Below are 24131 nucleotides of genomic sequence, written 5' to 3'. Positions count from 1 at the left end.
ATTTTCGAACAAATGTTATGTATTAATTATCTTGACTTTTTTATTTATGTATGAATTTTCACTCTCCTTTAACTTTAATATAACTCAATTTTACTTTAATTTTACGTTAATATAAGTTGATCGCACAAAAATTGAATGTTTGGACATGAGTGTTGTTCTAATATGATTCATGGAGGATTTCGGAGATACGTCTCCGAAATAAATCTCCTTTTGTATCTACCATGTTTTCAAAAAAAATCAGGGAATATTTCAGATATGCATCTCCGAATATACCAAAGACGCATACGGAGATGCATCTCTGAACCATAATTTGGTAAAAAAAATATGATGAATCTCAAAATAGCGCATTTTGATTGTAATTTGTGCATTCAGAAAGACTGAAGGGCATTTTTGAATTTTCAAAGTGTGGTATGCACATGTAAATGTGAAAAGAATATTTCCCTTTTATTATACGAAAGAATATCAAATTATTTGTTATAAAAAAGAATAGGACACTATTTTTAATTATTTTTTAAAACATTATGATTTTTATAGTAATATATAATTTTGTGTAAACAAAATTTCACAAAGAATTTTTTCATAAAAACTTCAAATAAAAATTTAATTTGAATAATTATACTTAAAATATTATTTTAGATATTTTATTATTTATTAAAAAAAACTTGAATATCAATATTTTAAAAAATCATTTAATTTTGAAACTATTTCAAATAGCTTTTTATAAGAATCTTTTTTTAGATATAATTTTTTTGAAAAAATTATAATTTTGATTATATTTTAATCTTTATAATATGTAAAAATTAATTTTTCAATATAAGAAAAACAAATATAAAAGTAGTTGTAATATTTTAAAAAATTGTTTTATAAAATTCATTTTAAATTTACAAAGAAAATTTATTTTTTAAAAGTAAAACAAACATACCTTAAGTGTCATGATATTTCATTTGAAAAGAGAGGGAGCACAATGCATGCAAAACTGAAATATTCAAATAGTTTAAATGTAAAAGAAGAGATACTTTTGACAATATTAGAAAATTATGGAGAATGTGTTGATCCATATTCGTCAATAACAATGAAAATTGTGAGATAAATTTGATTGATTGATGTATGAAAGAAAATAACGTATCGCATTGGTTACTTTCAATCAACGCACAAACCACTTAGTGCAAGTACATATATTTTTGTATCCATTATGTTTCATAATTGTATAATTATATTTATATATTTTAATTTATATTATATAGAGATTAATTGAAATAAAAGAATTAATCATTTTAATATTTAAACATGTGATTAAAAATTAAAAAATATATATAATTAAATCATTTTAATAACTATTTATTTCTTCATATGTCTCAAAATGATAAATTATAATTTGAACAGTGTAAAATAGTGATAAATTATAATTAAATGACGGTGTAACGTGATTTTATTATGTATTCTAATTAATCTCTTAGTTAATGTATATTAACTTTTAAAAAATATTATTATTAAACTATTATATATCTTAATATAATATATTTTCTTTTATTGCATAATTCATAATGAAATTTTGAGAAAAAAAATATTGTTAAAAACTTGAAACATAATGATATTTATTTGTAATTAATCAATTTAATTGATATAAATGTTGGTGAAGCGGATATAAATTTGAATATGGAGATATTTTTTGAAGTGCAAGTTTGAACATTATAATACGATTTACAAAATTGCCTTCCAAAAGTGCAAAGAGATTGTTATTTGTTTTTAATATATTATTTTTAATATATTATTTTTGTACACCGAACAACCAATTACAATTATCAGTTTACTTTTTTTCCTGTTTTTTATTTTTAAATAGTCATGCAAGAAAGTGAAAAGATATATCATTTCCAATTCAAACTAAAAACTAGAAAACAATAGCATAATTGTTTTCTATCAAAAAGAAGAAACAAAACAAGTTCTAACAACTTTTTCTCTAGATTATACTCTGTATTTCATTTTAAATAATCTAAATTTTCTTAACTAACACTTTTAGTAAAAAAGAATGCACAATGTAAAAAAATATTCAGAACGTTATAATTGATGTAAAGAAAGTTTATATAACAATACAGTTTAATCCATATAAACATTAATATATGACATTTTCGGAAGCATTCGAGAAAATGTGATGGATGACACCTGATTTTTTACTAAGTTTGTTTTTCTAAAGATAATAAGTTTTTCCTAAAATATATACTAAGAAATTAATAATATTTATTTGAAACACAAACAAAAAAAATTGTCAATAATTTTATTTAAAAAAATAAAATAACCTATGAAAAAATTAAGAAATTAAAGATAATGCCCTATCATTGTAAAAAAGTATTACTCTAACATCCAATCAAAATATTTTATATTATCAAATCATAACAGTATTTTAAAAATAAAAGTATATTATGACAGAATACACGGATCTCACTAGTTGAGAGTGTAAAATATTCCTTTTTCTCAAAATTTAAAATAGATAGATACTCTTGTACTTGGTATGTTTAACACATGAGTAAATGACATAACACAACCAAGAAGAATAAAAAAGTAAATTCATAAGATTAAATTACATCCAAAATTTAGCAACAAGCACGTTCAATTTTCACTTCTCTCATACTTTTGTTGTTACGATGTTAACTAATCTCCATTCCAAAATTTTCAGCTTTTCTTCTACAGTCTCAATGAAGTGTGAAACCAAAGAGTGAATAATATTATTTAGCTGCATCTACAATACCGCCGCCGTCACCGCCGGTCCTTCACATTTGATATTGCTATGCATGCATCAATCACTAAGAAACTTCCGCTTCTTGGTAGTGTTCATGTATGGTCTGAGGACCCACTCTGTTTGAGCTTCATCTTGATCCACTGTTCCCAATTTTATCTGCAAAAGAGTCCATAAACATGAGGAACAGTTTTTTGGTATCCAATCTCTTATTACATTGGACTACACTCTGACAAGTAATGGCATTGATGATCACTCTTCAAATGAGTTTGAGCAAAACAATAATAAAATTGGAGGCAGTAACAACAAAGATCATGTAATTATTTCCTTCAATCCTGTCATAAAATTACTTAATCACAACACAGACCTGATATGGTCGCAAATCAAACCGTGGACCGATTTCCTTCAATTCTACAGAGTTAGGACCCCCACGTTTTTCATATATATGATGCCTGTATGCAGCAGACACAATATTTCAAATGAGAAGAAAATGAATCCCAACAAGAGTTAACAGAACTTGAATTAGTAACTGCAAAGAAAGCTAAATGCTCAAAAACAAATAAATGCAACCAACCTGAACAAGATATAGTCCGAATTGTTGGCAAAAGTAACAATACGCTTTGTGTCAGGTTTTGGCACCGGAAACAGATATTTTAGAATATTGGCAGTCCTTTCACCTAACTGTACAGCCCAGAAGAAATTTTATGAGCAGTCAGCCCTTGGCACAAAATCAGTGTTACTTTGTTATAGATGGTAATTATTTTTTTTAAAATATTTTCAAATGTACAGTTCTTCCACCTTACAATTTACAGTCCTAAATCCTAATGAAAGTATTTAAGTAGTCAGCCCGGAGAACAAAAGCAGAGTTACTATTGTTAAAGAACGTAACTATTTATGTCAAATATTTTAGTGTATGCAGCCCTTTCACCAAACTGTCAAAAGTCCAAAAGAAATTATATGAGCAGTCAGCATTTAGCACAAAGCAGTGTTATTGTTGTTAAAGGTGGTGGTTAGATTTTTGTTAAATGGTTAAATTGTTTGCCAAAGGAAATTTTTTATCAAACTGCAGTAAGACCTGCAATGATGTACATGAATGTTGGATGGTTAAGAATCAACACGAAAATAAAGTGCTACAGAGATGAAGATGTTGTGTTGGATGTGTGGTAAGACTAGACATGATAAGATTAGAAATGATAATAATAGAGAGTGTTTGGGGTAGCATCTATTTTAAAAAAGATAGTGAAAAATAGACTTAGGGGGTTTGGACAGACAGAGAATGCATGTAGATTTTGTAGTAAGGAGAATAGATCAAATAGAGAAGAGTCAAACAGTTAGAGGTAGAGGAAAACCTTGAAAAACTATAAAAGAAGTTATATTAAAAAAGATATTGAGATTAACGATTTAGATAGAAGTATGGTCCTGAATAGAACATTATGGCGGATGTTGATTCATGCAGCCGACCCCACTTAGTGGGATAAGGCTTGGTTGTTGTTTGCAGAAACATTTCTTAGATATAGGGATGTCAATTTGTATCTCCAAGTGGGGATCTATTTGAGGACTGCCCCACTTGAAGCACGAGGGCGAGGGGATATGTATCAGCAAGTGGGGATCTATGTGAGGACGGCCCCATTTGGAGTGCCGAGGGCAAGGAGTTTTTCATACTCGTCCCTGAACAGTTTACTAAAATAACATTTGTATGTATATCCTCAAATATTGCATGCTATATTTATGTCTTATCACACATTATGCGTAAAATTTCTTATACGTGATGTTTATTGTTGTTACAAGACTCCCAATTGTGTGCTAATTTTTATCTGTTTTATGGTTGAACTTAAAAACATTTCTACCAATTAAATTGAAATAACAAAAAAGGATTATTTTTCTTTTCCTTTCCAAATTGGCCTAAGCTCAAGTGATAGAGCATCTTTTATTTTCCAAATTGAACTGAACTCAAATATTAGTTATAACATCTATTATTTCAAATACTGATGAGTACACCGGGTACCCAAAAAAATCATTTATATTAATAAAAAGTGCTAGTGCTTAAGTGGTTGAAAGTGAATCCTCTCAGCTCAGATCTGTGTTAGAATTTGGAATCTCACTCCCAACTTTTGAGCATTATAATCTTTTAAGACTAAAACAACGAAGCATTTTTCTACAGGGTCAGTTATATGGATCCAACAACATCAACCAAGTCTTGGAGAGGTAATTTATATTGTAGTCCAGTTCAAAGTTTCGTTTAGAGTTTTCTTCAGACTTCCCTTATCTTAAACTACAGGATTAATCTCTATCTACTGAACTCTTACTGTTAGGGGCTTATAGTTTTACAGGTAATCTTCTTATCTGGCCAAACCATTAATAGGCCTGATTTTACTATCTTTTCCTCAATAGATGATGCTACTAGTTTCTAATATGGTCTCCTAATATATTAATATTATGCAAGTCTACTCATCTAACACGACATGACACTATCATATGTGGTGCGCAACTCTTGATTTATGCTCTTCTTGGCGCTTAGTGGGTGATTAATTCAATAGTAAAACTGAAACTGGGTTGAATGATTGACTTGTTTGCAGCTACTTCTAAAACTGGTTCAGGCATTCCTAGAAAAACCATTCCCCCAAATGAAATGTTCACAATGTTTTAGCCATTTTCTACGGATATCATGATAAACCCTTTATCGGACAAATTTAGATCTATGCTACTTGTTTTGAAAACTTAAAAAATAGCTTTTGAACCACAATCTTTCCCGATAATATTTGAATAAGATATGAACCAGTGATACTGAAAGACCAAAGTTTACCAGAATGGTCTGGTGAATAAGAGATGAAAGGAACAGACCATTACCAATGAAACTTAATATGTACAAAGATAATAAAGCTCACGAGTCATATTGAATTATGAATACCTTAGTTGAGAAATTTTCGAGAATAACATGCGGATAAGCCTCAGGCATAGTTCCAACAGCTTTTTTATCTTTAATTTCATGCCTTGTAACCTGCAAGAAACAAAAAATTAGGGTATAGCCTCCTAAAATCTATATATCTATGTAGTTAAACTAAGGCCAACACTTACCACATTGAGTAAACTAAAATATGCAGTTGGGCCAAATGGTAGATGGCAAACAGTTAGACCATCAGGCACACCACGGTGTTCGTGAACCAAGATTACATCTGTATAGTCGTGGGACCGGCAAGCATCTATTATCTCTGAAATAACCTGAAATGAAAATGAAGATCATTAAGTATAACTGTAATAGTACAACAACTATAATTGACTAGTTCAAGGTGTAGCATTAACAAATTATTATATTTTATTTGATGTACGTATATTTTCATGCTAAAACCAACAAAATGTTAGACAAGCAAAGATAAGATTTTGACCAGATCAGACAAACAACTATTCCAAGATTAGTAAAACAAATAACTTAAAGCCATATATGAAAATAAATTACTATATCCTATTTTCCCTTAATTGTTCTCACATGAGTTATGATATTAATCATATTATCTCTCTAATTGCAAATAACTTTTTTAACTTAACTATATTTTCTTGGGCTATAAGAGAACAAACCACCAAATAATCAAGTGTCAATGTTACATACACATATAGAAAATGATAAAGGAGGGATAAAATGGTAAAAGCTCCAACCTGACCACCACGGTTTATTCTTTGAGCGTTGGGAAAGACAATACTCAACTCCTACACAAGGAATTTAAGATACTGATATTCAGTAAGTTGTTGGTATAGCCCCAGACAATGGAAAAAAAGTATTGCTTCAGTAAAATATTTGAAACAACAAGCAATACAATATAAACAGACAAACCTTTACAAACTGTTGAAGAGGACCACTTGGATCCCTGGATGTGGTCAGCATAACTTTAGGATCTTTCTCAGAAGCAAATGCATACTCATCATCAATGTGTGTTCTTGGGACTGAATTCAATAGAGTACAGAGTATTAAAACCCAAAAATTCACAAAACACATCATTTAATCCCATATTAAAAGACACGATTAAGTGAGAGAATATACGATGTGAGAGATTTATAAAAGAAAAAGCCGTAAAAAAAATCAAATTTTCAAAGGCTCAAAAAGCCTTCTGGCATTCCAAATCTATTTTAGGTCCATAGTAAATAACTATAACTTCAAAATTTGATAAAAGTGACTCTTTCAGTTTTCCACTCATAAAACTCAAACAAAGACATTTGTTTAACACCAATATATTATTAAGCAGCATATAGCTCTCAATTACAAGGCTTTTACGAGCTATCTCATAGTAAAACACATGTGATGACTTAGACAACTCATCTTCGATGTATTCAGCTTGCATATGAAATACCTTTCTAAATGAAATTTCGTCTTTCTTGAATAAAACTATAAAGTTACGAACATATTGGCTCCGATTGAATTAAGTTATATGATGTAGAAAATTAATTGAAAAGTTATTAAAGTACCAATAATAATCATTTTAAGAATTTCCTTCAAGGGAATTAGACTTGCATCTCTTGAAATTACAAGACCACGCTCTTAATTAAACAAGATACTCCCAATCAATTTAACCTTAACTGAATGCTATTAATTAACAACTTGAGTCGAACTACTTGGTTTAAAGAGTAATAATTGCTTAAAAGCTAATGGTTATGCTAATCAACCACATATCAACAATTTAAAACAGCATAATCATACTCAACAATTTAAAACAGCATAATCAAACAATATTCACTATTAAAATTTGATTCACTATCAAAATTTGATTCACTATTAAACCCTAAACCCTGAAGAAGAAGAAAAAAAAAACATAGAAATGCAATGCAATACCAGCTGTGTTTTCATCTTCCAGATCAATTTGACGACGAAGCGCTGCCTCCTCATTTCTGAGCTCAGTTGGTATAGGCTTCCCTTCTACAATACAAAACAAAATCAACAGAAATTAAAAATAATAAGAATACAAAATTGAAAAAAAGAGTAAACGAAACTCATGAATGAAAACCTTGAAGAGCTTCTCTGATTTTGCGCTTCTTCTCATAAAGTGCGCGTTCGTTTCCTTCTAAGCTTTTTCTATACAAATACTCTCTCCGCAAACGGACGTTTCTACGCAACATTTTGAGAACAACAAAACTGAACTAGTAAAATCGGTAAAATTGAAGTGAAGAGTGCGCGAATAGCTAAGAACTATGATGAATGTGAGATGGTGAGGGACGGCTGCCGTAGGGAGTGAGCAACGGGCGGCGGTAAGGATGCGGCAGGGAAGCGCGGCTCTGCTATGGCTGCTTGGATTGAGTTGTGTTTCTGTTTGCTGTAGTTTTTGTGTTTATCAGAAGAAAAAAAAACCTAACTTAAACGGCGCCGTTTGTCGAGCGCTGGTTTTCACCAAACTGGGCCTAGGGTAGAAAAATAAAAGTTTAATTAATTTTTTTGAAATATTTAATTTTTAAAGTAAATGATAAAAAACAAACATTTCTCGATAATTTTACGAAAATAACTCAATTTTTTTAAAAAATTCTCAAAATAATCCTGATTTCAAAAAAAAATCTCAAACTATCCCATTTTTAGGAGAAGGCGTCAATTTAATTGGCGCCTCCTTTTAAAATTAGAGTGGAGGCGCCAATTAGATTAGCTAGGGCACATGGTGTAGCCAATTCAATTGGTGCCCATGTGTATGGTTTGAAAGGATGCGCCAATTTGATTGACACTTCAGTGTATTTTGTATTTTTTTTCAAAAACAGTCTACGTGATACAAATTTCGATATAGGACCAATTCATATTAATATAAATTCCCGTTTACACAAAAAAGAATAATGTTGATGAACGGGATCACCTAACCGACCTCCGGTCCCACATCCCCTAGCTACCTGAACCCATGGCCCTAACCCACGTTGATGATTCACCATTGGTGTTTGACCATCTGAGGGCCCAGGTATATCACTACCAACTGCAGGAGATGGCCTGTTGAGATAGTGAGACAAATCAGCATAGTCTTGAGTATGCATCGAAGGTGTACCGCCATAGCTGAGTTCATGATCCATGCCAGAGTAGTTGGGTTGTGTTTGACTTGCTAGTGGACGACCGGGACGATTGAAGGGAGACATTGGTGTGAATGATGCGTCGAGGAAAGGTTGGAAAGACGGTTGTGGTGTTTGGTGGTGTTCCGGACTGGGCCATGACCCTAGGCACGGCACGGCCCAATACTCGCCAAGCCCACGTCCAAACGGCCATGTCCACACGACCACGAGGACGCGTCAGGTGGACGACAGTCCGCCCGACGAACGTCTCCCCGGGCCCTTAAACACGTGTCGGACAGTGAGCGGGTCCTCCTCGTACGATCTCCATCCACTCACCGTCAACCCACGTTGCGGGCACCTCAGTTGTGTCGGGCAGGGCCTTAACGGCATCCCACTCACCACGTCACCCAACTCCCCTATATTGTCGCCTTAGGGATAGGGGCAGTTGGACCAGGGGGCAGACTTTGGTCTAGGTCTTAACGCTTCTTACGCGTCCCCTGGCAGCTCCTCCTTGGGCCTAGCTAATCCAGCCCATTAGGAGCCTTGGCCCAGCGCTGGGGGCTCACTATAAATACCCCTTTCATGGCAAAGGGGCAGGTATTCTAACTCACACTCTGATAACCTCATTCTGTACCTTTTCTGACTTAAACATTGGAGCACTTTGCAGGTACACCCCCCTTTTCACTTCATTCTCCGGCCCATTCACCAAGACCTTGGAAGGCCCTCCTGATCAGGTGAGATCAGTGGCGCCGTCTGTGGGAACTAGCTATCCCCATCTTCATCAAACGAGGATCAAAAGCTCATTCATTTCTGTCCTTCCAACATGGCCGGAGAACAACATAGCGATCACAGCCGTCCCCTCGTCAACTACAACATGGACGACGGCCCGCCATCCCATGAGGCGGACGTTCGGGACGGTCATCCATCCACCCCGTCTCCAGAGCCCCAAAACAACGGAGATGTCCCTCACGCCCACAATTTAGGGGCAGAGACATTTCATCCCATTCCCGTTCCCGTTGAAGGAGACGCCGTAATGATTGCCATGGTGAATGCCCTCAATCAGGCCGGTTCTATGCTCCACCAGCAGCACGAACGAATCATGGCCCTCGAAGCCGAACGACAAGAGGCCCGGCCCCAGCCCCTGAGTAGGATACAACAACGTCCGGAGCCAACGAAGAAGCGAGGACGTCGCTCTCCCGAACCCCACGCCAGCAGGGCACGCGCCCATCGTGACGGTGGTCGAGCGAGAACATCACCAAGGCGCGGGCACAGCCCCGACAACAACGAACTGTCTCCCTTAAGGAGCGACGAGGAAGATTTGCATTGCCCCCTATCTCGGGCAATAATGGAAGCCCCGCTCCCCAAAGGCATGGAGAAACCGCCAAACCTAGCTGTGTACGACGGGACTACAGATCCCGACGATCACGTCGACAACGTCAACGCGATGCTCGACTACCGCAATGATATAACCGGGCACCTCAAATGCCGACTGTTCTCAACGACCCTCAGGAAAGGGGCCATGGCCTGGTACAAAAGCTTGGCCCCTGAGTCCATTACGTCATGGAGAGTCATGAGGTCCATGTTCACCCGGCACTTTACAGCTTCCCGTCGTCACCCCAAGACTGAGGCGACCCTTGAAGCCATAGTGCAGAAGAAGAATGAAACGCTGCGCTCATACATCGAGCGATTCAACCAGGAAGCTGTCGAGGTAGATACCACCGAGCACATGAAGAAGTATCTCCTCGAGAGAGGTCTCTTACCCGGCAGTGAACTTAGCAGAGCCGTAGGGATCGAGCCTCCCCGCACCTTAAACGAGCTCCTGCATAAAGCCCAGGCCTACATCAGATACGAGGAAAAGCAGGTGGCACACAATGCCCGCAGCGGACGTAACGCTGGGGAGACCGAGCACTCAAAACGCGAGGACACGAGCATTTCCCGTCGCAACGGAGACAGACGAAGAGAAGAAAGACCTCGCGAGCTCCGGGAAGGAAGAGGCCCCGCGGGCAGATATAGCGAGTACACCTTACTGACAGCTCCTCGAGAGCGTATCCTCGCAGAATGTATCAACTCTGAATTTAAGCAGGGCAGGGTCAGGTTCCCAAAACCGTCTGCACCAAAGCCCCACACCGACAAATCAAAGTACTGCCGGTTCCACAGAAGTCACGGACACGTGACCGAAGACTGCGTCCACCTGAAAGATGCGATTGAAATTTTAATCCAAGAAGGGCACCTGAAGCAGTACACGAGGAAGAACGAAGCTCCCAGACACGACGAGCCAGAGAAGAAGAGACCCCGGGAAAACACACCCCCCGACAACTCTCCCTATCAAGTGGCCCTCTGCGTGTCACGACCGGAAGATTTCTTCCCCCCCGAACCATTGCCCGAGGGCAAGATCACTGCACTCAGCCCCTGGGAAGACTTCCCTACCACACTGGTGATATCAGGAGGAGGAACTAACGGGGAATCCGCGGCCCTCTCCGTCAAACGCAAGTTCGACGAACTCCTACTGACTGCCCCCGAGCAGAAAGCGACATTGACAAAATACCGGGGAAAATCCAACCCAATATCCTTCTTCCTGGAGGAACTCCCGGGCGGATCCCCGAACTCGGCCATCCCACTATTGATTAGAGCAAAGATGGCCAGATTCGACGTACGACGCATCCTGGTCGACGAAGGCAGCTCAGTGGATATCATGTACGTCCACCTCTTCAAGACTCTGAAGCTAGACAAGACCAACTTAGCCCCCTACGTCGGATCAGATCTCCAAGGATTCAACGGAGCAACAACCAGACCGTGGGGATATGTTGAGCTCCTCGTCACTTTCGGCGAACAAGAAACGGCCAGGGAAGTCAAAATCCAATTCCTGGTCGTAGACTGTCCGTCTCTCTACAATTGCATCTTTGGACGCCCGACGCTGGCCGAACTCACTGCGGTCCCATCCACCGTCCACCTGAAGATGAAATACTACACCAAATTGGGACGTGTGGTCACCATCCATGGTGACATCGAAGCAGCCCGGCGATGCTACGACGCCGCAGTAAAAGGACAGGCCGTAGTCAGCACGAAGAGCAACTGCAACAACAAAAAACTCAAGACCGAGGATCCTGCCCGAGGAGTCAACGCCATCGACCTCGACTGTCGCATCGGGCTGGACGAGACCGGAGAGGGGAGGTTCCCCAAGGAACGCTCTCTCGAACACCCGGTCCGACCAATCCCCGACGGGGAGTTCGAACTCATTCCTCTTGGGGACGATCCGGAAAGGACGGTGAAGATAGGTAAGGGACTACCCGAGGAAACAAGAGAAGAGCTAGTAGCATGCCTCAAAGAGAACTCCGACCTCTTCGCGTGGAATGCCGCAGAAATGCCCGGGCTGGACCCCGAGATCGCGTGTCATAAGCTAGCTGTAGACCGGGCAGCCAAGCCCATAGCACAGCGTAGACGCAAGCAATCGCCCGAAAAGGCAGAGGCTGCCGAGCGAGCTGTAAAAGACCTCTTAGAGGCAAATTTTATTTCTGAAGCCCAGTACACAACCTGGCTCTCTAATGTAGTCCTCGTTAAGAAAAATAATGGAAAATGGCGTATGTGTGTTGATTATACTGATCTTAATAGGGCTTGCCCGAAAGATGCTTTCCCCCTCCCTAATATAGACTCGCTCGTTGACAACTCTGCAGGTTTTAAACTCTTGTCCTTCATGGACGCATATAGTGGATACAACCAGATCCCTATGTCGCCCGCAGACAAGAAACACACAGCGTTCATGACCCCAACGGGCAATTACTACTACAACGTGATGCCGTTCGGGCTCAAGAACGCTGGCGCTACATACCAACGCATGATGAACAAAGTCTTCAAGGACGAAATAGGGGACATGCTCGAAGTGTACATGGACGACATGATCGTCAAATCACACGAGGAGGTAACCCATGCTCGACACCTTACGAAGGTATTCGAGCAGGCGAGACAGTGTAAAATGAGGTTCAACCCCGAGAAATGCACGTTCGGAGTCCGGGCAGGCAAGTTCCTCGGTTTCTATCTCACCGAAAGAGGGATCGAGGCCAACCCCGACAAATGCCGGGCATTCTCGGAGTTTCCGACCCCAAAAACCAAAAAATCGATCCAGTCACTCAATGGAGTGCTCGCCTCACTCTCCCGTTTCATCGCCAAGTCCGCCCAGCACGCATTGCCATTCTTCAGACTCCTTCGCAAAGAGGCTACCTTTGACTGGACCGATGAATGCGAACAAGCGCTACTCCATCTAAAGAAAGTTCTGTCCCAACCCCCGGTCTTATCACGGCCATCAGAAAAGGAAACCCTATACTTATACCTATCCGTGGCAACCGAGGCCGTCAGCGCCGTTCTAATAAGAGAAACCGACGAAGGACAAAAGCCCATCTATTTTACGAGTAAAGCACTCCAAGGTCCCGAGCTCCGATATCAGCAAATCGAAAAGGTCGCCCTGGCCCTCATCAACACAGCGAGGAGACTACGATATTACTTCCTCGCACACACGATAAAGGTGAGGACCGACCAGCCAATCAAACAGCTGCTCGGGCGCCCGGATATGGCCGGGAGGATGCTCAAGTGGTCATTAGAACTCTCCGAATTCGACATACAATACGAAAGTAGGAAAGCCTTGAAAGCTCAGGCGCTGGCCGACTTCGTCGCGGAGATGACCCACTGCCCGACTCCAGCAGAAAGCGCCCATAAATGGACGATCTTCGTCGATGGCGCCTCTAGCACATCAGGCAGCGGGGCCGGGATCATCCTCGAAAATGAAGAAGGGATCCTGATAGAGGTATCGTTAGCGCTAGCATTCCCAACATCAAACAACCAAGCCGAATACGAAGCCTTCCTCGCAGGCCTGAGGTTAGCCGACGACCTGGGAGCAAAAGAGGTAAAAATATCCACCGACTCCCAGCTCGTGGCCTCACAAGTGCGAGGAGAATACCAAACCAAGAACGACAACCTCCTCGGGTACTTGTCCCTCGTCAAAGAAAAACTTGATAGATTTGAAAAATGGGAAGTTCAACACATACCCCGCGAGCACAACACACGGGCAGACGTTCTCTCGAAACTAGCCAGCACGAGGAAAAAGGGTGGGAATAAATCAGTAATCCAAGAAATTCTCCCGCGGCCCAGCATCGACAAACTACCGCCTCCACTCGAGGTCAACGCTATTGGAGATGCCCACTGTTGGATGACACCCATCTACAATTACCTCACACGAGACGAACTCCCGGCTGACCCGAAAGAGGCGGCCATTGTCAAACGACGCGCATGCTCGTACGTACTCCTCGAAGGCAAACTCTACCGGAGAGGATTCTCCATCCCACTACTCAAATGCGTCGAGGAAGAGAAAGTCCCCGACATACTTGGAGAGATACATCGGGGAATTAACGCTCAACACCTCGGCGGACGATCGCTCGCACGAAAAGCCCTTCGAGCAGGCTACTACTGGCCGACCATGCAAAACGATTCGAAAGAGCACGTCAAAAGATGTGACAAATGCCAACGACATGCCGACATGCACCTCGCACCCCCGAACGACCTCAGATCGTTGTCTTCCCCATGGCCCTTCGCGTGGTGGGGCATGGACATCCTCGGACCCTTCGTCACCGGATCATATCAGAATAAATACCTCATCGTCGGGGTGGATTACTTCACCAAATGGATCGAGGCGGAGGCACTGGCTAAAATAACCGCGCAGAACATTCTCCGGTTCTTCAAACGCAACATCCTCGCTCGGTTCGGTATACCCCAGGCACTTGTCACAGACAACGGGACACAATTCACGGACGGAGGATTCCAGGACTTCATCGCCAGCCTGGGCACCACACAGCATTTCACGTCTGTCGAGCATCCGCAGACGAACGGGCAAGCAGAGGCGGCCAACAGGGTAATCTTACGTGGCCTCAAACGCAGACTCGGCGAGGCAAAGAGGGCATGGGTCGAGGAGCTACATAGCGTCCTATGGGCCTACCGCACGACACCGCATTCTACCACCGGGGAAACCCCGTTCCGACTAACTTACGGCACCGAGGCAGTCATCCCGGTGGAGATACGGACGCCAACGAGGAGGACAGAGGAGCCCCTAGACGAGGAAATGAACGATGAAACCCTTAGAGCCGAGCTCGACCTAGTCGAGGAGATACGTTCCGAAGCAGCTCTCCGGGAAACAACCCTCAAACAAAAGATAGCACTACGTCATGACGCGAAAGTCATAAAAAGAGAGTTCCAGGTCGGCACCCTGGTCCTCAGAAGAAACCAGAAAAACCCGAGAGAGGGCAAACTGGCGGCCAACTGGGAAGGCCCTTACCGCGTCCGCGACAAAACGAGCAACGGGGCCTATTACCTAGAAAACCTACAAGGAGAACAACTCGCTCGACCATGGAACGCAGAAAAACTTAGACAATATTACAGCTAAGTACGCCACGGGGAGACGTGGCAGGTACGGCCACGCTCTTCGTCCCCAAAACCCCAGGGAGGAACCACGAGACCCGGGAACGATCCGGGGTCACACAACAAACACAACCCTCCCCGACGGTTGGGATCTTGACCAAGACCCAACGTCGAAGTACCAAGACTGGCAGGGCACCCAGCTCGCGATGGGAGGACCCAAGCCTCGGGACCAGGGTTCGAACAACGGACCCGGGCTTCGATACCCACGGGCACAAAGCCCGACACTTCGTCGGTTCCCTAAACCGAGGAGATTAACAAAGTCGAGCAGAGTACGAATTCATGCAAACAAATATCAAACACAAACGAGCACAATGAACGGTAACAAAAATATTCATACATTAGAAACGACAAAGGCGGCCGAAGCCAAGTACGCCCGAAGGCCATATTACAACGCCCGAAGGCCAAAATACATGAGGCACGCAGGCCATGATAAGAAAAACATATAAACTAAGACTCCGCTCGGAGCTCCTCTTCATCCTCTTCTTCTTCTTCTCCCCCCAGCTCCTCCTCCACTTCAAACGGGCAGATGATCTCACCATCCCGGACGCAGCAGTTATAGGCCGACCCTTCCGTCACCAACTCAGGGTTCAGAAGCCCGAGCTGCTCGACAGCATTGTCGAAACCCTCTTTGAAGCAGGCCACAAGATCTTGGTTGAGAGTCCGGATATGCCCTAGCAGCTCACCGCGCGAGCCAAAGGCGCGTTCCTCCTCGGTCTCATCTGCCAGAGGACGGACCTTTCCCTCGAGAGACTCAACCTGAGCCCGTAGGTAGGCGTTGTCCTCGGTCAGCTTCTGATGGTCGACCACCTGCTCTTCCAGGCTCGCCTTAGCAGCCTTCAACTGGTCCCTCTCCCTTTCCACCTCCTCCAGCTTCTGGCGCAGCCCTTCCTGCAGCTGATGCTCTTCTTTGTAGTCCGACAGATCTTGAGATAGTCTTTCCTTCTCTGTCCGAACCTGCAAAAGGGCTTCCTCCAGCGAGGCGGTGGAGACCGCAGTGTCGGTCAGAACCATGGCCGTCTCCATCACCCGGATGACGGCAGCAATATCCCTGGCCAGATCTTTCCTCCGGGCAGCAACATCCTGGTCCAGAATAGCCTTGGCCTCAGGCGCAGGCACAGCAATCGACTCCTCGGCCTTGAAGAACGACCGTTCCACATAGCAGGGAGGCAGAAGATAGCTGCCCGGTCCATGCGAACCTCCTGGAGACGACCTGGTAAGGGCCCCAGCCGGACGCTTCCGTTTATGGAGGGGAGAAGCCGCTGGCGACGGACTGCTGTCAGGAATGGTGATCGGGTTAAGCCGAGGAGGAGAGGAAGGAATCACGCTCGCCGCCTGCGAGGGACCGACCCCGGCATCGCCAGCAATCTCCGAGACACGGGCCGCAGTTTTCTTCTTCTTCTTGGGCACCCGGTCAGGAGCGCCGACCTGATTCGCCAGCTTCAGCACCCGATCACGAGCATTGGGCATGGCACCTGCAAATAAATTACACACAAACGTTAGCGACCGAAGTCATAAACAGAAATAAAAAGCTAAACAAAGTCTGCCTACTCAATAACGCCAGAGCTTCCTCCTCGGTATCACACTCGAGCAGAGCCTTCGTATTGATATAACGCGTCTCGGTGATTAGCTCCCCGGCCTCATCCAGGTAGGGCACGCCCTGTCGATTCGCCCAGAACGCCAAGCTGAAGCTCTGCACGTAATCGACCAGCTTCTTGTACGCGAGCCTATCCTCCTCGCCGAGCATCGCGTACTTGACCCGGTAATGCGCTGTGGAGAGATCGAAATGATCACGCTGCCACCTCAGCGGTATCTTCGACATCAGCGTCTCCTCCCCGTTGGGTTCCCGTTGATAGTAGTAGAGAGAGTGAAGGGCAGCCCGGGTAATCGGCATCACCACGTACCACCGGCTTTTGAAATGGCGAACAGAATCCTCGTACGTCTTGAACAGACGCACGGGCTGCTTGAAAGAAACCCAACTGTGGCGGCCACGGGAACCGGACCTCTGGAGATGGAACACGTGGAAGAAGAGAGCCCGGGTGCAACCAATGCCGAGGAACTGGCAAACTAACTCGAATGCCCGCATAAATGCGAGGGCATTAGGATGTAGTTGGGACGGCGCCAGCCGGAGCCACTTGAAGACCGACATCTGGAAGGAGCTGAAGGGCAGTCTCATCCCCGCCTCACGAAAAGCAAATTCATACATGGTGAACTGCTTCCCCGGGAAATGATGACAAATGCGGTCTTCTTCCTTGGGGGCGCAGCAATACCAGTTCGGTGGATCCTCCCGGTTTATGGCCTCGACCATAGCGTGAGCAGTGATGGCTTCGTCACAGAAGTCTGATTCCTCCTCCAAGGGCTCGTCCGCAACCCAGGAGAAGTCGACCTGCCCGGAAGAGGAGGCGTGTTCGGTACCATCTCGGACACTCCCATCCCCGACAGGAAGACGAGCGATTGTCGCGTCGTCGGTGGAGGACCCAGAATCTTCCTTCCTCGGTCGTAAGCGCCCGGTAACACCTGAAACGCAGACAGAAAGAGTGAATTCGACGTCGTATCAAATCCACCCTTCCACCGCAGGTCAAGTGAAAGGGCGTAGCGGCGACGGACACTAACCGTGCTCAACTCGGTGGCCCGCGCATTCTATGGAGACCGGGCATAAACTTCATACAACCTATGCAAGTGTTGCCCGGCATATGAAGTTTATGCCCGGTACAGTAGGATCCCAACCCTATTTTCTACCATCTAATATACACCTACAGTCCACTACACTGTCCCTAAGTTAAACCTAACCACATTTCTACGAAAATAGCATGCGTTTGACAGAAAACAACAAGGAAAAAGAATGGGTCACAGTGGAAAACCGTACCTGACATAGTTAAGTTGAAAAGGTACGGTGGTGTCCGAGCAGAAAACGGTGGTTCAGATAGGAGGACGGGCGGAGACGGCGGTCCAGACGGTTGAGAGAGCAAACGAGAGAGAATGTGGAGAACTCCGGTGAACGCGTGAGCAAAAAGAAAAAGTGGAAATGAAGTTACTCAACCCCTTTTTATAGGGCTTGGCACGTAGACCAACACGCTAGGTCATCATTACCTAGCCTGCCTACGCCGTCTTTGCGCGCGAAACGAAGCGACCCCACTAATTCTGAGACACGTCTGTCAAAGATGAGAAGCTGAAGCGACCCGAGCACCTATCCATCTCCTCGACTCACCAAGACGCCACCTCCCCGCGTCATACCCACGTTTACTACAAGGAAGGCGCAGATCAACCGACCACCTCCATCCCCGACATTCCCGAAGAAAGGGTCGGTCATGAATAGGTCTGGCACGACCTCGCCTGTCTAACGGTCAAGCTTCCCCATCGTCGCGGGGAACCCTTAGTCGAAACATAAGTCATCCCTCTGGCTCAGAGACTCGACTTGGGGGGCTCCTGTTCCGGACTGGGCCATGACCCTAGGCACGGCACGACCCAATACTCGCCAAGCCCACGTCCAAACGGCCATGTCCACACGACCACGAGGACGCGTCAGGTGGACGACAGTCCGCCCGACGAACGTCTCCCCGGGCCCTTAAACACGTGTCGGACAGTGAGCGGGTCCTCCTCGTACGATCTCCATCCACTCACCGTCAACCCACGTTGCGGGCACCTCAGTTGTGTCGGGCAGGGCCTTAACGGCATCCCACTCACCACGTCACCCAACTCCCCTATATTGTCGCCTTAGGGATAGGGGCAGTTGGACCAGGGGGCAGACTTTGGTCTAGGTCTTAACGCTTCTTACGCGTCCCCTGGCAGCTCCTCCTTGGGCCTAGCTAATCCAGCCCATTAGGAGCCTTGGCCCAGCGCTGGGGGCTCACTATAAATACCCCTTTCATGGCAAAGGGGCAGGTATTCTAACTCACACTCTGATAACCTCATTCTGTACCTTTTCTGACTTAAACATTGGAGCACTTTGCAGGTACACCCCCCTTTTCACTTCATTCTCCGGCCCATTCACCAAGACCTTGGAAGGCCCTCCTGATCAGGTGAGATCAGGTGGAGATATGGTAGTTGAAGGTTTCGGTTTTATGAGGTTTGGGTTTCTTGGCTATGGTAGGAGGAGGGACAGTTGGTGTTAAATGATCGTTGAGTGTTCTGGCTAAGGCAACTTTGGTAGGGTGATGTGTTGGGTGCGAAGCGATGTTGGGTATCTGGTTGATGATCTATTTGTTGGTGGTGGTACGGGGTATGCTCTTGGTATTGTGGTTGGGTGTATGGCATGTTAGGGTTGCATGTTTGTGTGTTTGTGGAACGAAAAGTTTGACGGATAGGGGGTGTGTGTAGTCGGTCTGACAATATTGTTAGGGGTTAAATGTTGAGGCGCCTGGTGTGTAAGTTTGTTGGTGTGGGTAGTATAGGTACATATCCTCGGCGATGAACTCAAAATCGACTTATATGTATCAAGCCATATAAGTACGACTTGGTTTTTCTTCATTTGGCATCACTGCGTCAGTTAAGACATGGTCATGACGGTGCTTCCATTTGTGACAGTCGGATATAGCGAAGCTTTGCCATGGATTAAAGTTCCATTGGTCGTTAACTTTGCGCAGATGTCATTCTCCTAGGTTTGCTGGGGGAACTAGGATGTGTTGAAGCATATCGAACTGCAATTTCACACAATCACTGTTGTGCATCTCCACGGTTGTGAATCTTATGATCGGTGTGCATGCAGTCCATACGGTTGCGTCTTCTTCATTGATTTCATGATCATGATCCAAACTTAGGTATGGACGCCAAATGAACTAAAATATGAGCGTAAGTTAGATTATAAATTTGGTAGAAGAAATTAACAAATTATTACGAAATAATTAGGCTATTATCCATACATCTGTCGGTCGAAGGTGATCCAAGAGATTGTGATACTGGATAATACAGTGTCTAGGATATCTGTTATAACTCATATCACGTGTCGACCATCTGCACCATAAAGGTAAAAATATTAGTTAGAGATAATAATTGGTAAAGTAAGTAAATATATACCATTTTAAACAACTTACTTTTGTGCATACGGGAATGTGAAAGAGTTGTTGTTGACGGGCGCTAGGGACGGTAGTCTTGACCAACCCCATGCTTGGAGCAAAATAGCACATCCAGAAAAGGTAGATGTGTCTTTGTGTGAATTTTTACACAAAGAGCTATAAAGATAGGCCAAACAAGCGGATCCACAACTGTAACTTCCTATTCTATCTACATGTCTTAGTAAAGGTAAATACATAGCATGCATACTAGAACCACTACCTTTGGGAAATAAAAAAGAACCAATTAAAAGCATAATGTAACACCTAGTTTTTATTATTCGAGCCTCTTCGGTAGAATGCTCATCTAATTGTAAATTGTTATAGTATGACTTAAGGCGTGAAAGGAGTATACATTGACCTCTTGAGTTATCATCTAACAAATCAGTATCTAAGAGGTCCATGCAAATTGAATTCGCATAGTTGGTTTTACCATTTACAGCTTTACCTTCAATAGACAGTCCCAATAGCATGTAGAAGTTTTCTAACGTCACGGTACACTCACCGGTTGAAAACGAGAATGTGTGTGTCTCGGGACGCCATCTTTCACATAACGCAAGAATGGATTTATTATCCACCGACCAAGACATAATTTTGCTTATATATCCAAAACCGGCGAGTTTGACATACGGTTGAATCATCGGGTCCATGTGGATATATTCATGGACTCGAGTACGGAACCTTGAAACATCCTATAAAAGAAACAAGAAAATACTTTACTAAGTTGATATGTTTTTAAAAGGTACCCTAGACAAATAACAAAAGAATTAAACGCTTATATAAGTTGTTATATTTGCAATTGTTCCTCTGTGCGATTCGCCCATTATGAGAATAAACATCTTGTCGGAGATGAAGTGCAGATGAAAGAGGTTGTTACATATGAAAGATTTGATGTTGTAGAGGAAGTAGTGAGTGATGGTGTGGAAGAAATGTTAGAGTCACCTTCCTATTTATAGGCAAAAGTGTGAAAGCTTGGAAAAATGTGATTGCATGTGGTAGCCAAATGAATTGGCGTCCATGTGCATTTTTTACATGGTGTCGCCATTCAAATTGGCGCCTCCCTAGGCTCATGCATGACACACTTAGCTATGCATGCTTGGTTACGGGGTATGCATGCATGCAAGATATGGTGTCGCCAAACGGAATGGTGCTCATGTGCAAGGATTACAAGGAGGCGCCAATTCATTTGGAGTTAGGGCTTGCATGTGTGACACGTGGCTTTCCTCTCTCTTGTATGTTGGACACATCACTTCCGTCTAGCTTGCATGTTTGACACATCACTTTGTACTAGCTTGCATGTTAGACACAAAACTTTGGACTTGCTTGCATGTTAGACAAATCACTTACCTATTTAAGTGTCTTACTATCAACATCCAACAATCAACACACATTCATCTGCACCAAGAAATTAATTTTCATATGCACCATAAATATTACAATGTCATCTTCACCGAAATATAGTGTCAATGTTCACTGCAATGTTGAGACATATGAGTCTGAGTTATACGGGTTTTGTTTTCGAAACATCGATACCATTCGACTTACGATCAAGAGAAATGAAAATTTCTTGCATTTGGAAAAACGAATTCAATCTTGCATTGGATTTGGTATTGTGTCAAAGATCACGTATCAAAATCCAATTTTTTTAGAACAGTCAATGCAAGTTTTTCCTGCTAAAGGTACGGGATGATAAAGATGTTGAATACATGTTTGTTAGTCACGAACATTATGGTTGCAATTGTATTAAGTTGTATATTACTCTTCAACCAAGTATATCATCTCGGCAATCTCAAATAACTAGTCAGGATGAATCTGATGAATTTGATTCATAATACTCAGATGACTTCGACTCAGAAGCAGACGCAGAAGTCAACATCGTTGATGAAGAAGAAGAAGAGACCGAGATACAAGTCGATCATATGTTGAACAACTACATTGAAGATGATGATCAACATGCGTCATTACCTCCTAGTCATGTCTACAATCCGCCTCAACATATGACGAACATGGATCTACATGACGATGAAACATCCAACAGTGTTTTTTATAACCCGTATCCACGATCAGAAAGCGAGTTAAAGGTGGGAGACATGTTCCACACTAAAGAAGAATTTGTGCGAGCTATCAAAAAATTCCACATGAACAACTCTGCTGATTTCATAGTGAAACGCACTGATTCGAGAAGGTATGTTATCGAATGTCGTTAAATCCTTTGTAAATTTTTGTTGGCTGCGTCTTACAAAAAGAAAAGCGACTCTTGGGAGATAGCTTCAATGGACCCACCTCACGGTTGCATTGCAACTAACGTTGAACAAGATCAACGTAAATTAAGCGTTGCATTGATATGTCAAGACATTTTGCTGCTTGTTAACAAAGACTCATCAATGAAGGTGGGTATAATTATATCTCATATCATAATAAGATATAATTATACTCCATCTTACAAGAAAGCATGGATTGCAAGGACATAGGTTATTGAACAGGTATTCGGCAACTGGGAGGATTCATATAAAGAATTGCCATAGTTTTTGTGGGCACTAAAAACATATGTGTCAGGAACTGTTGCAATTATGGAGACATTGCCAGCAATGACGCCAGACGGAACCTGTGTTACTGGTAATAGAATCTTTCACCGTATCTTTTGGGCGTTTGACCCATGCATCAAAAAATTTGCATTCTGCAAACCTATTATTCAAATTGATGGAACATGATTATACGACAAATACAATGGTACTTTGCTTATGGCGTTTGCACAAGACGGCAACAACAATGTATTTCCCATTTCCTTTGCTCTGGTTGAAGGTGAAACTGCTAGTGGTTGGGGTTTCTTTCTTCGACATCTCATAACACATGTGGCTCCACAAGTCAATCTCTGTTTGATTTTTGATAGACATGTTGCCATTGAGAGTGCTTACAATAACCATGACAACGTATGGCATGACCCTCCTTCTACCCATGTCTATTGCATTAGACATATCGCACAAAACTTCATGCCTGCAATAAAAGATAAGAACCTACGCAAGAAAGTGGTGAACGTTGAGTATGCTCTAACTTAGTCGTCATTTCAATATTACCGTGATGAAATTAGACTGTTTAATGAAGATGGTTGAATAACATATCAGTAGAGCAGCGAACAATGGCATTTTACGGAGGTTGTCAATGGGGCCACATGACAACAAACCTTATGGAATGCATGAACGGCGTATTCAAAGGCATTAGAAATCAACCAATAACTGCCTTGGTCAGATCAACTTGTTATAGGTTGACTTCTACCTTCGCAACCAGAGGTGAAAGATAGAGTGCGGTGTTAATGTCTGGGCAAATATTCAGTGAGTGTTGCATGAAAGTGATGAAAGATGAGAGCATCAAAGTTAGCACATACGCGGTAACAGTCTTTGACCGTCATAGGCAAAATTTTAGCATGCAGGAAATAATTGACCACAATGAGGGGAGACCAAATTTAGCCTATGTTGTCAAACTAAACAGAAGTTGGTGCGACTGTGGAAAATTTCAAGTCTTTCACATTCCTTACTCCCATGTCATTGCAACATGCACACATACTCGCCAGGATGCTTACAGCCATCTATCTGATGTTTACAAGGCCATCACCGTCACGAATGTCTATAACAAAAGCTTCTCAGTGCTACCAATGGAGGAATAATGGTCTCCATATGAAGGTGACATAGTTTGGCACAACGACGAGATGCGTAGAAAGAAAAAAGGACGACCAAACAGAACATGTATCAGGATTAAAATGGATACGACAGATAAAATGATAACACTATGTAGTATTTATCGTCAACCAGGACACAATAAGAACAACTGTCCCAATCGAGGAACATCATCTGAGTCATAATATTTTTGTAACATTGAATTTTTGTAACCTTCAATTT

The 24131-nt window shown here is 42.8% G+C and overlaps 2 protein-coding genes across 2 annotated transcripts; one reads left to right on the top strand and one right to left on the bottom strand.

Moving 5' to 3' along the window:
* Positions 1 to 2463: 2463 nt before the first annotated feature.
* LOC127085754 (uncharacterized) lies at positions 2464 to 8088 on the bottom strand. Its single transcript, XM_051026274.1, has 9 exons — positions 7723 to 8088; positions 7551 to 7634; positions 6558 to 6667; positions 6383 to 6433; positions 5807 to 5950; positions 5640 to 5729; positions 3306 to 3412; positions 3099 to 3183; positions 2464 to 2890 (listed from the first exon to the last, which is right to left on the bottom strand). Exons 1-9 carry the CDS (start codon positions 7832 to 7834, stop codon positions 2792 to 2794), a joined length of 882 nt encoding a protein of 293 aa, XP_050882231.1. The 5' UTR covers positions 7835 to 8088; the 3' UTR covers positions 2464 to 2791.
* A 1469-nt stretch (positions 8089 to 9557) lies between these two features.
* LOC127081607 (uncharacterized) lies at positions 9558 to 15158 on the top strand. The gene is made up of 2 exons (XM_051021851.1): positions 9558 to 14017; positions 14657 to 15158. The coding sequence occupies exons 1-2, from the start codon at positions 9558 to 9560 to the stop codon at positions 15156 to 15158; spliced, it is 4962 nt and encodes a 1653-aa protein (XP_050877808.1).
* The last annotated feature ends 8973 nt before the right edge of the window (positions 15159 to 24131 follow it).

Source organism: Lathyrus oleraceus, chromosome 5 (genome assembly GCF_024323335.1).
Source record: "Lathyrus oleraceus cultivar Zhongwan6 chromosome 5, CAAS_Psat_ZW6_1.0, whole genome shotgun sequence".
NCBI classification, from domain to species: Eukaryota; Viridiplantae; Streptophyta; class Magnoliopsida; order Fabales; family Fabaceae; genus Lathyrus; species Lathyrus oleraceus.
This window is presented reverse-complemented; position numbering and strand designations above follow the sequence as displayed.